At 39.2% G+C, this 18,693-nt stretch overlaps 2 protein-coding genes across 6 annotated transcripts in view; one reads left to right on the top strand and one right to left on the bottom strand.

Moving 5' to 3' along the window:
• LOC127432514 (splicing regulator ARVCF-like) overlaps positions 1-14,789 on the bottom strand; it is a 253,983-nt gene extending 239,194 nt beyond the window's left edge. Inside the window, exon 1 of one of the 2 annotated variants that reach the window (XM_051683768.1) lies at positions 14,230-14,789. The gene's annotated coding sequence lies outside the window, so the exon portion shown is untranslated. The remainder of the gene's footprint in view (positions 1-14,229) is intronic. The other variant, XM_051683742.1, reaches the window with a different exon arrangement.
• LOC127432592 (transport and Golgi organization protein 2 homolog) overlaps positions 14,165-18,693 on the top strand; it is a 57,484-nt gene continuing 52,955 nt past the window's right edge. For 2 of the 4 annotated variants that reach the window (XM_051683906.1, XM_051683879.1), the window contains exons 1-2: positions 15,323-15,439; positions 16,526-16,652. In XM_051683906.1, coding sequence (XP_051539866.1) covers positions 16,597-16,652 — 56 coding nt within the window. In that variant the 5' untranslated portion in view covers positions 15,323-15,439; positions 16,526-16,596. Of the gene's footprint in view, positions 14,313-15,322; positions 15,440-16,525; positions 16,653-18,693 lie in introns of those variants that run through there. The other 2 variants (XM_051683888.1, XM_051683897.1) reach the window with 2 other exon arrangements.

Genomic DNA, 18,693 nt, shown 5'->3' with positions numbered 1-18,693 from the left:
TCATTCAAACATAAAAAAAAAAATATTATGCTGACAAGTAAAGAATCACTGACACTGTAAACAATGCAGCCCTTGCAGTGCAGCCCTTATTGAATGAAATACTGTATGTTTATTTATAAATCATCATTGATTATTTAGAAAATCATTATTTTTTTTTTTCTAACCCTCGTGTTGTCCCAAACTTGTATGACTTTCTATGGAACACAAAAGTAGGCTATTTGTAAGGCAGAATGTTAGCCTCAGTCACCATTCACTGTATGGATAAACATGAAAATGAATGGTTAGTGGTGATGCTAAGGCCAAAGTATCCTTGGGTTGTCCACGTTGCTGATCGCTCCGCGCACAGTATGCGTGATGCAAATTTCGTTATCAGCACAGTCCACACGGACTGACCGCGCGCGACCCAGATTTTCTCGACATGCAGACGTGGTTTTCGTCTGTGCGCATCATCGGCACATGCCCCTGCCGTAGACTGTTCTAAAAGATTACCACAAAGTAGTTGTAGTGGACATGCGTCGAATGCGTTCGTATTTGCTTGCAGTCAGAAGAGTATACTTTGAAAGGTAACACAGTCGACCGGGTGTGACACAATCCGGAAACCACAAAAAGGAAGTATACCCGGGCCTTACCACTCTGCTAAACATCTCCTTTCGTGTTGCATGGAAGAAAAAAGTAATATGGGTTTTACACAACATGAGGATGAGTAAATGTGACAGATTTTTGGGTGAATTTTCCATTTAAAATGCTGCCTCTGTAAGCAACTCACTAGGTTTTGGAACAGAGCAACTGTCAGCACACCCATTCCTGTGGCTGGGATCTCGCAAACACAGATGTGAGAGCCCTCAGTCCACAAGCATTCAACTCCAGCTGGCCCAAGGTTCTTCATCTCCCACCTCCTCTGCCTACACTGGACTGGGCTTCAGAGTTTGCCAAGGAGCCCAGTACATGCATAAAGACACACTGATACGAAGGCTGGCAGTTTATCCTGCCACATCCAGCCTCTGACAGAGGCTTCCTTTTATTTCCATCCCAGTCTTAAGCACTAGCAGAAAAACATTTATTTGACAGCTCCTTTATAAGGCCATTCAGCCCAAAACTTTATGTAGCTCAGCAATCCTGCCTCCTGCTAAATGACCATCAAGAGCTCTTCGTGTCCCAGAGGTACAGTGGGAAGCCATAGACCCAAAAGGGGAGCAAAATGTTAAACATCCTTTCATTAAAAACTACTTTGCTTAAAGTCGAAGTGTGTAAATATCTGGATGTTCAAATACCCTAGTGTAATATGCAGAGTAAAATGTAAGCCATTTGAAGGTTTATTTCCCCAAAAAGTAAACAATGAGGTGCTATCAAAACATTGCAAAACTCTAAGCGTGTTAGCATGCACGTTCTTACACTGATTATGCTTCATAACGGTCAAGTAAACACATCAAACGGCTTTCCTTTATTGGTGTAAGGTCACAAGTGGCTTAAGAATAAACTGATTGATGGGGTAGATTTTTGCCCATTACTCCGATTTCGCAGTGCATGTGAACACCTTTACCCGCGTTTTTACTGGCTTATCCAACGTACGTACGTGTTGTGCGCATGCCTCTTTATAGTATGATGTCAAAAGTAGAGAATAATTTGATTATTTCAAATCACAAACACGTTTTTCTTGCTTTGTCGGATTTTGCGGGGTAGTGTTTGAAAGATGTTTAAAAACAGAATTATTTCTGCAATTCTGTTTGGTGTCGCTAGTGGCGCAGAAATTGCAAACTTCACCTTTAAAACTTATTTTGGTTTTGCACTGTTTATAGGGGGAAACAACTGGTGCCATGCAAGGATCCTGGGATAAACCTTGATTTTGAGATATTTGGTGTTTGAAATGTATTCAAACCACAGTCTTAATTAATCCCCAGCAATTCTGGCATGGCTGCGGTGAGCTAGAGAGAGAGTGTGGCTTTGGATTGAAGTCTTTGAGTGTTTTCTGGGCACTGCTAATTAAACTTTTCCAAACAGTAACTTTTCCAAACTACCACAGGCACCGCATACAAACAAAACAAAACAAAATTAAACAGGGGCAATCCTTCTCAACTCAAAAGCAGATGGAACATCAGATTTTGGATAGTATGAAATAAATATAGACTATAAATTATGGCCCAAATTTTCACTGATCATTTATAAATGAAAGTATAATCTAATATTTCAAAGGCTATTAAAAACTTCACCTTGGCTAAAATATGAGCACTTAATTTGCAGAAAGATGGCAGTCCTGGTGCTTTCTCGCTGTGTCTGAATACGCATACATTTGCTAGCTACGCAAAAAGCAGTATGTCAAATCAGTGTAATGTCCGAATATTCAGTACTCATGATGCAGTAGCAGAACACTACTCAGATGATGTACTACAACTGCTGAGATTTTAAAGTGTGAAACCACAGTGGATACTTTGCCACAGGAGCTAGGGAGCCGTGAGATTCGAAAAGTGTCCTAATGCATACATTTTTGTTAATGCTAGAGATTCTTTTTTTTGGGGGGGGGGGGGGGATTTCCCCCCCTTTTTCACCCAATTTGGAATGCCCAATTCCCAATGCACTTAAGTCCTTGTGGTCGCGTAGCGATTCGCCTCAATCCGGGTGGCGGAGGACGAATCCCAGCTGCCTCCACGTCTGAGACCGTCAACCTGCGCATCTTATCACGTGGCTTGTTGAGCGCGTCACCACGGAGACATAGCGCGTGTGGAACCAATTTGGTTGCTTAGGAGTCCTGGCTGGAGTAACTCAGCACATCCTGGGATTCGAACTAGCGAACCCCAATTTGGAATGCCCAATTCCTCATTGTGGCTTAGTGGTGACTCGCCTCAATCCGGGTGGCGGAGGTCAAATCTCAGTTGTCTCCGCATCTGAGACCGTCAATACGTGCATCTTATCACTTGGCTTGTTGAGTGCGTTACCTGCTTTAGGCTTCACGCTACTCTCCGTGGCATCCACGCACAACTCACCACGCGCCCCATTGAGAGCGAACCACATTAGAAGCCTTTATTTTGTCACACATTATACATTTTGCATATATACAGTGAAATTGCATATTCCAACTAAGCTGGGGTCAGAGCGCAGGGCCAACCATGATACGGCGCCCCTGGAGCAGATAGGGTCAAGGCACTTGCTCAAGGGCCCAACAATGACATCTTGGCAGTGCTGGGGCTTGAACCCCCGACCTTCTGGTCAGTGTGTGACTCTGCCCTTCCTAGCAGCCGGGCCAATTTGGTTGCATAGGAGACTGGAGTCACTCAGCACGCCCTGGATTCAAACTCGCGACTCCAGGGGTGGTAGTCAGCGTCTTTACTCGATGCGCTACCCAGGCCCCGAGATTCATTTATTTAACGCTGTTATAGCATTTATTTACCTAATTTGGTATAACTGTTTCACTATGTTCTTTCCATGGTGTTGATGCATTTTGAGGTGTATTTAATCTGTGTTTTTTATGTGAGTGAGATGAGTAAAGAGCACTGCTGCATATTTATTTGCACATGTATTTTGCTACAAGTATATTACAAATGGACACCTGAAGCCAATTTCTCTTTTTATAATGGCTGGATTAATGTCTGGACATTATAATATATGGAATAATGTACATTAACAAAAAAAAAGGTACATTATAAAATATGATGCAAAATATTAAAAGAATATAAAGTAATACCTCTGCTCTCTGTCTTTTCTTTTTTTAAATTATTGCAATGCTTTATTACACTTGCAATAAAAATAGAGTGGTTCTGCAATTTGTTTGTGTACAGTAAAATATAGCATGTAAAGTGTCTTTTTCAGGGATCTTACTATGAGCTTAGTGCAAACAAATTGCCAAACTTCACTAATACTGCATGACGATTTGTTGGACCCGATGTGAATAGCGGCATCAGAATTCATTGTTACCATACAAAAGCTAGTTTGGAACGAACATTCGTACTGACTTGGTGTATACAGGCCTTTAGCCAGGTGAACTAGCATCTACTGTTTAGCCTTTTGACCTTTCATCAGACACATCCACAGGGCAGTGTTTAGCTTCTCTGGATGCCCCAGTGATTACAATTAAGCAGCTCTTATCCTTGGACATAATCAAGTCAGGGTTAATCCACACACACCATGACAAGCACTAAAGGACATGTCCCATCAATCTGCTTGGACAGTGTCATTGTTGGAACAGGGTCAATTATGAAAGAAAAAATTTTCTGGCCAACCAGGATGTGGAACAAGTGACTGGACTAGGACAAGGAAATGAGGGCTACACCAGGAAATGGCTGGAAATTTCCACCAATCACATTTTCATAAATCATGCACCGACACAGTGCGGAGCAGAGGGGACTGGGAAAAGAGGATTAGCTGGGTGCAGCCCAAACACAGGAGTTAAAATGTTATCTAATATCATTCATACAGCAATAGAATGTGACATGAGGACAGACGGACAATGACTTTGCTGTGCAAGCGCTGTGGAGCTAGTCAAAGCAAGTCTAAAAAGGCAGTTTTTCAAAACCGTATTTAAAACTACTAAGAAATTAGGCTTTAAAGGGTCATGACATAAGGCTAAGAGTGTATCGTTCATCACGATACGATACTGTATCGATTCTCTTAGCCAGCGATCTGATGTTTGCCAATACCTCAAAGTTTGCAATGATACAATTTCAATTCGATTCAGGGGCCTGTAATCGATATTACGATATAATGTGCCTATTTTATACAATCAATTACGTTTATAATTTGAATTTCAATTTATTTGAATATAATTTCAATTCAAATATAATTTGAATATTTTATTGAGATCTCTGAAAAGTGCAAATCCAATCTCCACATTGGGACATCCACAGCAAAATAAAGTACTTCAGTTAATACAGAAAATACTGCACATATACATATATATATAAATATATATAATACAGTCATACAATCACATACAAGTGATCATCAATCATTTGATGACAGCTCATTGCCTTGTGGAATGAGGTAAACTCTACAGTAACAATTTGTCATCTCTACAATTGTCGAGCAAAATTTAATCCAAAATACTCACATGACAGGAGAGTGTGTGCTATCCTAGTTTTTTCTTGGCTAAATCTTGCACACAGTTGTATTGAAAAATTATTTTCCTGTTTACAGCAATAAATGTTAGTAAGGGTGTTAAATGTGAAGATGTGAAAAGTCTTGTAATTGATGTTGGTGCAGCAGGGCAGGTGTTTTCCCTCATCAGCTCTGTTCAGAATATCGGGGCTCTTTAGCCGTTTGACATTGTTGAATTGCTCCAAAGTGCTTTAAAAGCGAAAATTCTCATGTAGAATTCAAATGTGTCGCATGCGCCACCATATTGAGGGAAGCCCGATTTAATTGTGAATCTTAACCACTCTGCGATATCCTGTCCCCAGAGCTCGCAGCCCTGTTGGCGCGCACACATGGATAGAGCAGAGCACAACTTCAATCACTCCGCGCACATCCGTGTTCCACATATTTATCGCTTATAAAGCGAGATGAATATCAGAAGGTTGCTGCATTGCATGACGGAAACATATCCGGATGTGGCTAGCATTAGAGCTTTAAAATAAAGGTGCATCTTAAAAAAATAAATATCAATCTTTACGTTGTGTATCGATGACATCGCATTGTTGGTTAACTGATCGAGGCATCGATCCAGATCGATGGATCATTACACCCCTACATGAGGCATTGTACAATAAAAACATTCTGTAGGTTTTAGAACTCAAAACTTCCTCCTCACTTCAAAAAAAGAATTGGTTGAAACTGCGAAAACGACTCGTTGTCTACTTACTCTATATTGTGATGTCACACTGTGGTAGACATTTGCCTCTGACCGCCTCCACAACAACATTTTAATGCCTACTTTACCTTTTTACTTCCGTAGCCCCGCCCAGTAGAAGTGAGCAGTCAGATGGCAAGTAGAGAGCAGATCAGTCAAGAGCAGAGAGCCAATCATACAGTGGGTGTTTACTGTCAAGTCTTAAAGGAGAGGCAGCACCAAAACCGAGCGTTTCTGACAGAGGGTCAGAATGAGGGTGAAAAATTATCATGTTTTGGCACTGTTTTTTGTGCAATTATTTTTTTATTATAAGTTAACCTCAAGGAACATATTAAAATAATAAAAATGTTCACGGTCGGACATGAAAATCCTCTGCTGTGATCAATGTTCCTGTTATTATGCATAATCCAAACATTTATTTGAGAGGTGTTGTGGAGAGTATTTGTCAGAAGTCGCTCTGCAGATTCTGTCTGACACTGCTTTACTAAATAGTTTAGCTGTAAAAAGGCTCATCAAACTGTTGGATGCATTAAACTACATGTCGCGCCTCTGCAATATTTATAATCTAACAGCCAGGGTATTTATGCGCAGTGGCGGGTGATTTCGCTCATTGTCGACAAGAAATGCCGCTAGACACAAAAACACATGCTTGAGGAAACTCACCTTATTATATTTTGAAGAACAGACGAAACGAATGCCGCCAATGTGCGTGTCTGATTTGCTTTTGTGTTCAGAACACGCGCAGCGGGATCGTGTCTCGCGGAACACGCGCAGATTCTGAGTTCTCACATAGGATCTCAGACTATCTCAGGATGCATATGCAAATAACATGCAACGACATTGGGACTACAAGTGAACTGTCAATCATGTGTCATGATTCAGTACAGCCCCCAGAAATGGTTCTTGAACAAGTTTACTCTTTAGCCTCCATTTGTATCTTGAAAAATTATCATTATGATAATAGTAATGGCCTATGGAAATACGTGGTATATTTTATATTCTAAAATAACAAAATTAGTTGGATAAGTTAAAATGATATATTGTATTTATATTTATTTGTTTAAATACAATGGACCTAATGCAGCCTAATATATGGGTTCCTTGGCACCAACTAGTCGCCTAGCTCAGGCAATGCACTGACTTGTCGATTGGTAGTTTTAAATTGGTAGTTTTGCACATCCTACATTTTACCACATCCCTACCTTTTACCTACAAATTATAGCCTATATTAAAGAGTGAAAACAAATGTCATTTCAGACACAACTGCTCTTCATTTCTTTCTAAGAAAAAAGAGTTAATGTTTTTACAGTTGAAGTAAGAATTTTACATACACTTACACTACCGTTTGGGGTCACTTGACTGAAATGTTTCTCATGATCTTAAAAATCAATTGATCTGAAGGCGTATGCTTAAATGTTTGAAATTATTTTTGTAGAAAAAAATATAATTGTGCCAACATATAATTTATTTCATTACAAAACTAAAATGTAATAAATAAAAAAAATTTTTTTTAAATTGATGACTTGTACCGAATAATTAAGAAAAGCAGCCACTAAGTGCCCAGCATATAGATGGGAACTCCTTCAGTACTGTTTAAAAGAATCTCAGGGTGATACCACAAGAAGTTGGTTGAGAAAATGTCAAGAGTACATTTCTGCAAATTCTAGGCAAAGTGTGGCCACTTTGAAGATGCTAAAATATAACATAGTTTTGATTTTTTTTAGTCACAACATAATTCCCATATTTCCATTTCTATTATTCCATAGTTGTGATGACTTTACTATTTTTCTAAAATGTGGAGAAAAAAAATTTAAAAATAAAGAATGAGTAAGTGACCCTAAACTTTTGAAAAACTCATTTTTAACCATTCCACAGATTTCATATTACCAAACTATAGTTTTGGCAAGTCGTTTAGGACATATACTTTGTGCATGGCAATTAGCCAATTAGTTTCTCATAGGCTAATTGGAGGTGTACCTATGGATGTATTTTAAGTCCTACCTTCAAACTCAGTGCCTCTTTGCTTGACATCATGGAAAAATCAAAAGAAATCAGCCATGACCTCAGAAATAAAAAATTGGGGATCTCCACAAGTCTGGTTCATTCTTGGGAGCAATTTCCAAATGTCTGAAGGTACCACGTTCAAACAAACAATAGTACGCAAGTATAAACACCAAGGGACCATGCAGCCATCATACCACTAAGGAAGGAGACACATTCTCCTAGAGATGAACGTAGTTTGGTGCGAAAAGTGCAAATCAATCCCAGAACGCAAAGGACCTTGTGAAGATGCTGGAGGAAACAGGTAGACAAGTATCTATAGCCACAGTAAAACGAGTCCTATATCGACATAACCTGACAGGCTGCCCAGCAAGGAAGAAGCCACATCTCCAAAACCAGCATAAAAAAGCCAGACTACAGTTTGCAAGTGCACATGGGGACAGATCTTTTTGGAGTAATATCCTCTAGTCTGATGAAATAAAAATTGAACTTTTCGGCCAAATTACCATTGTTATGTTTGGAGGGAAAAGGATGAGGCTTGCAAGCCGAAAAACACAATCCCAACCGTGAAGCATGGGGGTGGCAGTATCATGTTGTGGGGGTGCTTTGCTGCAGGAGGGACTGGTGCACTTCACAAAATAGATGGCATCATGAGGAAGGAAAATTATGTGGATATATTGAAGCAAAATCTTAAGACATCAGCCAGGAAGTTAAAGCTTGGTTGCAAATGGGTCTTCCAAATGGACAATGACCCCAAGCATACCTCCAAAGTTGTGACAAAATGGCTTAAGGACAACAAATTCAAAGTATTGGAGTGGCCATCACAAAGCCCTGACCTCAATCCGATAGAAAATTTGTGGAAAGATCTGAAAAAGCGTGTGTGAGCAAGGAGGCCTACAAACCTGTTACACCAGTTCTGTCTGGAGGAATGGGCCAAAATTCCATCAATTTATTGTGAGAAGCTTGTGGAAGGCTACCCAAAACATTTGTCCCAAGTTAAATAAATTAAAAGCAATGCTACCAAATACTAACAGTGTGTATGTAAACTTCTGGCCCACTGGGAATGTGATGAAAAAAAACAAAAGCTGAAATAAATCACAAAGCGTGAAAATCCTAGGAGATCAGCAGTTACAGAAATACTCAAACCAGCCCGTCTGGCACCAACAACCATGCCATGGTCCAAATCACTGAGATCACATGTTTTCTCCATTCTGATGGTTGATGTGAACATTAACTGAAGCTCCTGACCTGTATCTGATGATTTTATGCACTGCACTGCTGTCACACGATTGGCTGATTAGATAATGACATGGATGATTGTTGGTGCCAGACGGGCTGGTTTCAGTATGTCTGTAACTGCCAATTTCCTGGGATTTTCACACACAACAGTCTCTAGAATTGACTCCGAATGGTGCCAAAAACAAAAAGCTTTCAGTGAGCGGCAGTTCTGTGGACGGAAAAGTTGATGAGAGAGGTAAACAGAGAATGGCCAGACTGGTTCGAACTGACAAAGTCTATGGTAACTCAGATAACCGCTCTGTACAATTATGGTGAGAGAAATAGCATCTCAGAATGCTATTCTGAGATGCGGGTTGGCGCAGTTTTGGCTGTACGAGGGGAAAGTACACAATATTAGGCAGATGGTTTTAGTGTTGTGGCTGATTGGTGTATATATATTATGGCTGGGAATTGCCACATACCTCCCGATGTATATTTTATATATATATATATATATATATATATATATATATATATATATATATATATATATATATATATATGTGAACACAATGTTTGGACCGCAAATGTTTCTTTAAAGTTGTCTTTGGCAGAGGACTGTATAAAGTACAGAGTAAACCTAAGAAAGACAATGCCCTATTAGCTGAGGACACACTTTTAAAACAAATTACTAGTACTAGGGTAAAGTGGAAGAAAAGTGGTATATATGGTGTTACATTAATTTAAAAGCATTGTTGACCTGTTGGTACAACTCAGAATTAGGCAGATTTGCTGATGTACTGCGATGCTGATGACAACAAAATCTTAAAACATCCACAAAACAACTAATAACTCCAACCAGAGGCTCCTTGTGGCCCTTGCATAAGTAATTTTGTGAAAACACCATTTAATTTGCAAAACTGTGGAATCAAAATTAATGCCCGAACCATCCTCCAACCTAAAGGCCTGGCATTTCTAAGACCTTCTCAATCAAAACAAACAGTCTCAAAGCAGCACAAACAAAAGGAATACACCGCTCTGCATACTAATCCTGCTTTCTGCAAATATGTATGAACTCTTTTACATGATTTATGAGCTGATAAACCCAGATTAAAGATATTTAGGACACTGAAACATTGTGTTTCTGCAACACTGCCAAAAAAGACTATTTATCAGGAGAAATAATTCAGAGCAGGTGCCACAAACTGTGCCAAGAAGAGTCTGTATCGCTCAGTCAGGATTTTTGCAGCATACCAAATGGCCTGGGACATAGACAGGGCAAGCAGAGCTATCAAGCAGGTGTGTGCCCATAAAGAGTCATTCACCCTAACAGGGAATTCCCTTCTATTCATCCCATGGCCAGTTCACTCAAACATGGTCTAATAAACCAACAATAAAACTGAGTATTATCATGCCACATCATGAAGTCATTTTGATGTACCACGATTGCTACAACTAAGATGTTTATATTTTAAATTATTTCATCACTAATTGTATTTACTGACTGCCAAATACCTTCATGAACACAGTTTGATGAAACAGCAAACCAGAGCTATCTGAATGTGTAACACAGCAACAGGCATGCAATGAGATTCAAACGGAGTATGTAGGAGAACTGCTTACTATTTTGAGGATACTTCTTTACAGCTGAAGTATGTAACTTATTCAGTGTTAAAATATGTAACAAAGTTCTTAGGATGGGGCAAGGAGGAAGCTGGAGACGGCAAAGTCCAACTCAAAAGGTACTTTTCTTTTTATACTTTTCAGTTTTTAACTCTCTCAATGTTTGCTTTTCAGCAGAACTGGTTTCTGGTTACCATACGCTGTAAGCTCAGCTCTCTCTCTCTGCCGGGACTGGCGTCTGGCTCGCTCTTAAAGCCCATCTCCACTCTCACTGCAATGACAAACAGCTGTTAGAGACAATAATTGCTAGGTGATGATCCTTACCATTCTCATCTCCTGATCTCGCTCTCCATTCACAAACCGGTGCTCAACCACGCCCCCACCATTACGAAATACTTTCTCCTATCCAAGCTTAATATGCAGAGACAACTATAAGCCATTAATAGGTGCATTTTCTCAAAAACTGTAAGCACTGTGTCTCTGTGGCACTATGAATGTTTCTCTGTTTGTTTTGAGTGACTCGATTAGACCCGCTCCGACAACTTTACTCTGACAATGGTGTGAGTTGGGGGTGGGACTATCTCTTTGTTTTACCAATGGCAGACGGGGGGTGTATTCAGAAAGCTGTTTTTAAAACCAAGTTTTATTTTGCAATTCCGTTTGGTGGCGCTAGTGTTGCAGGAATTACATACTTCAGCTTTAACATATCAAATGAGTTGAAGCTGAATTGAGGGACGTTCCAGCACACAGAAAAAGCAATAAGGGGCTAACAGTCAAGACTAAGATGGAGAGAGAGACAGAGAAACAGAGAAGCTTACCCTTTAAAGTAGAACTCAAACAATGGAACTAGCTCCAATGATTTCCATAACCCAAGAGTGAGCCTTTAAAAAGTTGATCAAAAATCACAATTTATGGAGAAACCCTTTGAACAATCTCTCTAATCAGGCAAATAACTACTCACAGGCCAAATAAAATGTAGATGCTTAGTTAAACAATGCATGGCTAGCAGTATTTAACCAGCAAATAATGGCCTTATGATGCTGAAAGCATGACCAATGCTCATTGTGTCTACGTTTATTTGCCCTCTGTACGAGAGCTCTTAGCAGACTCAACCAGTGTCTGTCAGCTCTCATCAATCTGCAGAAACATCACAACATCGCAATATGATCTGAAAACACATGGACATGTATCTGTGCAAATCACTCCTTATGATGAAAAAATAATAATAATGAAATGACATTATATTGAACAAAAGGTAGCTCTTTTCGCCTTTGCATAAAGCAGAAATTCTCCATATTTGAACATACTCTCTTGACAAACAAAGCTGTTCAATGTGCCATGAATGACAGCGCTGTCTGATTTAACAAGCTCACCACTTAACTAGGTGTTTTTAAAGAACTAAATTTCAACAGATCAAAAAATTTGTTAACATTGACTTTAGGGTTGTTCAAGCGCCTTTAAGCCCCACTAATGAACAATTACAGCCAGTAAAGCATAAAGTACATTTTCATATTACATGAATCATGTGCACTTGAAAGTCAAGCAGTGTATTAGCCAACATAACAGTTCTGTTGCCCTAGGATCAGCCACATTATAGCGACTCACCAACAAGCGGCTTCTCCTATAAAAATGTTTTGCATCAGCTCCAGCATGTTTACCTTCACCTGTGGCACGACCAGAAGCATGTTGCTTCAGCAATGTGGGAGACCCAGGTTCGGATCACGTGTTGAAAGCAGGAAGTAATCACGTCTGCATAATCGGTGAGGAGCACGATTCGGAGGTTGCATTTTTTTCCTCTTAACATTACATTTTTACTCCATTGATGGTTAGGTTTAAGTTTGGGTTGGTGGTACATTTCATAATATATGCATTCCTCTTCACAGTATTACAGCTTGTACAGCTGAAAACAACTCGCTTAAAGGGATAGTTCACACAAAAATGAAAATTCTCTCATTTACTCACCCTCATGCCATCCCAGATGTGTATGACTTTCTTTCTTCAGCAGAACAGCAGAAGGTCTGATCACCATTTACTTGCATTGTAAGGACCAACAGTGCGGAGATATTTTTCTAAAAATCTTGGTTTGCGTTCTGCTGAAGGAAAGTCATACACATCTGAGATGGCATGAGGATGAGTAAATGAAAAGAGAATTTTCATTTTTTGGGTGAAATATCGCTTTAACAACTCCCTTTTGGCGCCCCTCCGTGGATGTTTCACTCAGAAAATGGAGCTCACATATGCTCATACGCCCAACAACACTTACACCTTTGGCCACTGGGGGCAGTGTTTAGCATTTCAGTGAGAACAGATCGATTTCAGCTAAAGAAAAGTCAAAAGTCTGATTTCACTGCGAGATCAGTCTGGTAGAAGCCTAACATGCACTAACTGAAATGCCACCCAGTGAGACGTGGCTGCACAGCCATACATCAGGGTTACCTTAAGGATAAAGGGTAGGTTAAGTGAATGAGGCACTAATGGGGTATTGTATGCTCAGCCACTTTTTATGGTTAGACAAACAAATTGTGTGCATTTTGTGATATTTCAAAAGACTTGAGTTTCTGTCCTCATGACAGCTTGCAGTGTAGCACAACAATTCTGCCTGAATTGTTTATTTCTGGTGGGTGATGGACAATTGCTAAAAACATAAAAAGGCTTTTCAACATTATTTAGTTCCATTAAATAATGATAGCTGCATATTGCCTATTAAGTGCCTGTGGAAACCCTGTTAATGCAGAAAATGAGCTCAAAAGCATAACCTTAAGATTAATGATGCCTGCTATTTATATTCATTCATAAGACACTGTATACACATGCCAGTCTCACTCAAGCTAATTTTGGCACACTGCAAATAAGTCATATAAAGAAAAGAAAAAAGAAAGGCTTGATAAATTCTTTCAGCATATTTGAAGTAGAGCACTGACCTACTGGAATTACACATGGAAACTGTACAATTTAGCGCGCCATTTTAATCTAGTAGGAGGATGATCCCCAGGAAAACGCTAACACAAAAGCAGATATAAAAGATGCATAAAACAGAGATCAACACACTGTATTCAAATACACAACGTAATCACGTCATATGCAATATTACAGGGACTCTGATGGATGCTGAAACCTCCGTATTTTAAATGGTCAGTTAGGTGCTCATGAATGGGTAGTGTATTCAGAATCAGAATACTTGTTTAGAAAATAAATAATTTTGGTTCTCTTGGGCATTATTCCAAATATGCACTGCGCTGGCTGTCCGTAGGACAAATAAACGATTCTTTAAGTATGATATCCATAATCAAAACACTCACGCGCGATCAAATTAAAGCACGAGCACCTCATTGTGTTACTATGCCTGAAAACAACGTACCAGTTGTGGCCAAGTGATAGCATACGTCTCCAAACGCTTAAAAGCATAGTATCACTGTGAGATATAAAAAGCGAAAATAAAAAAGGAAATATATTATACTAGAGCCGCACAACTGCTCTCGTTGATCAGTTGAGATACGCACACACGAATGAACGTAGTATAAATAAACTTTCAGTTTCTAAATGCAGAGCTTCGGGACAATTGATCATACGGGTAAAAAGGTAAAGCGGTGCAGAAGAATGAGTAATCTTACCTCTCTCCTCTCTGTGAGTTAGAGGGACAGCAGCACACTCGTTCAACTTGTCAACATTAACAGCAGCAGCGGATGATTCCACGGTGAGCTTGATGCACCTCAGCGAGACCGTCCAACTCGATGCTCACATTTTCATTGAAGACATGTTATTTTACGAAGGAAATGTTAATGCGGGACTTGTACAACAGACATAATGAAAGAAACCCTTTCGCTGTTATTGGATTTTTCCAAGGCTGGCTTTTAAACACTACTAAGTGCGCACTTGAACAGCGATAAAGCGACGTTTTAAATAGACAAATATATATTGGGTTAACTACACATATAAAAACATATATTCGCGTCAATATCACCAGATTACGTTTAAAACAAATAGGTTCTGATTAGGTGTTTAAGCAAGTTGGCTCGCCATGCGTGGTACCACTAATATATTTGCCCCAATGCCTTCGAGGAAAATATTTCAATTCTCACCATTGAATCTACACCTTCAGTTAAAGAAACAGCATTTTCATTGGTTATATCGCTGTCACTAAATGTCTCTCCCATCTAATCAGATTCAGCTTTTTGATGAACGCTTAAGGGGCCGTTCAGGCCGAAAATGTTCGTGCGCTAAAACTATAGATGCGAATAAAGCAGAACGCAGGTGTCGCGAGACGTGAAATTTGAAGTTCCTTTTAGCTTGACACGACGTGTAAAACACAAACGGACAAAGACGTCTTTAAAAAAATAGCGCAGATAGATGCAAAACCGTTTTCGGTGTGAACGACCCCTAATGTGTAAAGAATTCAATTTATAGCTATTAATATAAACTTAGTTAATTCATGTTTGAACATTATAATTTACTATATTATGTCAAATGAAATGTATAATTATAGTATAATGAATACAAATCTATTTAAAATGGAAAAAAAGAACCACGTTCAGAAATAGCAAACGCTCGACGATTCTGATCTGGGATCAGTTTCTCTGAACTTCTGGTCGTGCATACAGTATGTTTAAACGGCGAAATGAACACTGTTCCCTGAACTGTTTTTATATTGTGGGCGGTGCAGTCGTCGCTGTCAGATCTAGTTTCAGCCAATCAAAGCAGGGGTTTCTCGCCGATGTCAAACTGAGGTTGGTTTTGCCCTTTGTACAGTGCAGAATTAGCCTGTGCTCTGTTACCTCTCACAGTACCAGCACAACGAATTAATCATGAACAACACATGGATCCGTGAGTAATATCCAGAATAGTTTTTTTTATAAACAGAAACCAAACTTGATTTTGTTCGTTGTCCTTAAGTTAGCCAACCCGTTAGCAAGCTTGTTAGGCTACTGCTAGCCTGCTGTCAAACTGTTTCTCTCAACTGACACGAGCCTGACTTTAAACGTACTTGATAATTTGCCATGAATAATCAACTTTGGGGAACAAAGACAGCAGTTTAAACTTAACCTATGTCTAATGGAATACATCTAGACAGTATAATATCTTAAAACACTGATTGTTATTGACCAAGCTATGTGTCTGAACGCTAACTGTCTAAATATACCAAAAAAGTGGAAATTATGTCCGAATATTTATGCATATTGCTGTCATGTCTGTGTTCAGTAGGCGTGGTGTGTTCAGGGTAAAGGGCAGTGTCATATCAGTGATTCTGTTAGTAATACTCTTAAAGGGATAGTACATTCAAAAAACCAAAACCAAAATCTGTCATCATTTACTGACCCTCATGTTGTTCTAAACCCGTATGACTTTCTTTACTTTGTGAAACACAAAATATGATGTTAGGCTGAATGATAGCCTCAGTCACCATTCACTTTCATTGCATCCTTTTTCCATACAATGAAAGTGAATGGTGACTGAGACTGAACATTCTGCATTACATCTCCTTTTGTGTGTCACGTAAGAAGGAAAGTCATATTGGTTTGGAACAACATGAGTTTGTATAAATGATGACAGAATTTTCATTTTTGGATGAACTATCCCTTTAATACAGCATCAGTATTCTGCTATTGAGGACTCTTGCACCGAAACTTGTAAGCTTCTCGAGATACTGTACATTTCTGTTAGGACACTGTGTCTTGTAATACAAGTAGGAGACTGTCAAATGTTTGACCATGGTTGTAGTGTTTTCCTCTGGTCTGAAATAATTATTGCAATCTCATGATCGCTATGTTGTTTATTTTTAGACTGAGGTATTGTTAGATTTAAGTGAGAATTTTTCCTGGAATAATGTTGGATCAGTGCTGACCTCTGCCTTACTGGGACAGCTTTTGTCTTCTCCTATCCAAAATTCATGGTCTCATTCTCATCTTCTAGCACCTAGCATGTCCCAGCTCTGACCTCTGACCTAACTGTGATTGAAAACTCCTGCCATCAGTGACCTCCTCATGTGCATCATCTTCTTCAAGTTTGACCCTCGGCCTGCATCCAAAAATGCCTACAGGTAGTTCACCTCTTCTCAGAGCTGGCCTTATGCATTTTATGGCCTTTGTGTTCAATGCAAGAAGGGAAATGAAAAATTCTCGTACACATATGGGAAGGTGTAATCAAAGGGATGGTTCAATCAAAAATGAAAATTCTGTCATCATTTACTCACGAAACCTGTATGGCTTTCATATGAGTTTGAATCAACATAACGTGTGTAAATAATGACAGAATTTTCATTTAAGGTAAACTATCCTTTGTAAACCTCTATTTTTGGGTAAGCTATATTGTTTACTCTATATAAAAAGCCATAAAAGCTGTGAACATGCAGGACAAAGAAAGTGTTTTGGAGAGCCAAGCTGAAGGACTAGGCAACTTGGCCTCTACCACAATTCAGTCTCTAAAGGAGACACCTCTTGGTCAAGATTTGCAGTGTGCCATGAGTCTCTGAGGAGCTGCAGTGAGGCAAGCTGGTCTTTTTTGCACTATTGCCTGGTTATCTGTGGATTCTGTGTATGTAATCAATTTGTTTTCTGGTGTGCTATGTCAACCTTCCCCTTCAATGCAGAGAGGTTACCTCTGTTAATACTGTCAGATTGTAACATGCTATGCTAATCAGGATTATTGCCCTGCAAGCTCTAATTTGATTACCTAATATTGAGTCAGTCACAGCGGTTCAGTGTCACAGATGACTCAGCCCAGGATGTAAAATCTAATCAATGACGTTGTCTTGAAGGGTTTTATTGTGTTACATATGTTCCTCTGATTTAGGTAGGTAGCTCAACCTTGTTTACGAAACCGAAGTGAGATGTAAGGGAGACCAGGAGCAAATACACAATTATTTTTATTATTATTATTATTTCATATTTTACCTTTATAACTCAAAGACGAAAACAAATCTGCCCGCCATCTTTTGGTAAAATAAATATTTAAATGTAACTGTACTATTAATAGATCTATAATGAGAAAACCTTGATCATAATTTCAAATGCAGGGCTCCAGGGCTAATTTAAAATCTAGTCGCCATTGGCGACAGTCGGGTTGTGTGCGTTCATATGCAGTTTCATCAGATATCATCTTGTGAGTTATTGAATACATCTTTACAGTGCTAGTGTGTTCGCGCCGCTTTTCACCCTTTCTGTTGATGATATGAGCTTGCTGGCTGCACGCAGCAACAAACACAGCGCGAGCCATGATGTCCGATTCATGAACAAATGACTCTTTTGAACCGGGTCTTTATAATGAATCACCATACAAGAGCTCACTTGAACTCAGGAGCTCAGGTTAGCAGTTTGAGTTCGAGTCATTTTCTCAGCAAATCAGCCATCAGTGAGATCACAACTGGGAGCGCAAACATTTCAAAATTGTTTTCCCATGTGTATTTCGGGCTTGTTAGTCATTTTATTAGTCTGGAACCCTGAAATGTAAGATAGATTTCCAGAAGTTTACGTCTGTCATTCATGTTTTAACCATCAACCTAGAAATAACATAGATACATCCGGAAAGTATTCACAGCGCTTCACTTTTTCCACATTTTGTTATGTTACAGCCTTATTCCAAAATTGATTAAATTCATTATTTTCCTCAAAATTTTACAAACAATACCCCATAATGACAACGTGAAAGAAGTTTGTTTGAAATCTTTGCAAACTTATTAAAAAAAAATATATATATATATATATATATATATATATATATATATATATATATATTTTATTTATTTATTTATTTTAAATCACATGTACATAAGTATTCACAGCCTTTGCTCAATATTGAAGCACCTTTGGCACCAATTACAGCCTCAAGTCTTTTTGAGTATGATGCTACAAGCTTGGCACACCTATTTTTGGGCAGTTTCTTCCATTCTTCTTTGCAGGACCTCTCAAGCTCCATCAGGTTGGATGGGGAGCATCGGTGCACAGCCATTTTCAGATCTCTTCAGAGATGTTCAATCGGGTTCAAGTCTGGGCTCTGGCTGGGCCACTCAAGGACATTCACAGAGTTGTCCCGAAGCCACTCCTTTGTTATCTTGGCTGTGTGCTTAGGGTCGTTGTCCTGTT

This window comes from Myxocyprinus asiaticus, chromosome 4, assembly GCF_019703515.2.
Source record: "Myxocyprinus asiaticus isolate MX2 ecotype Aquarium Trade chromosome 4, UBuf_Myxa_2, whole genome shotgun sequence".
Taxonomy (NCBI): Eukaryota; Metazoa; Chordata; class Actinopteri; order Cypriniformes; family Catostomidae; genus Myxocyprinus; species Myxocyprinus asiaticus.
Note: the sequence above shows the minus strand (reverse complement) of the source record. Positions and strands in the feature narration are given on the sequence as shown.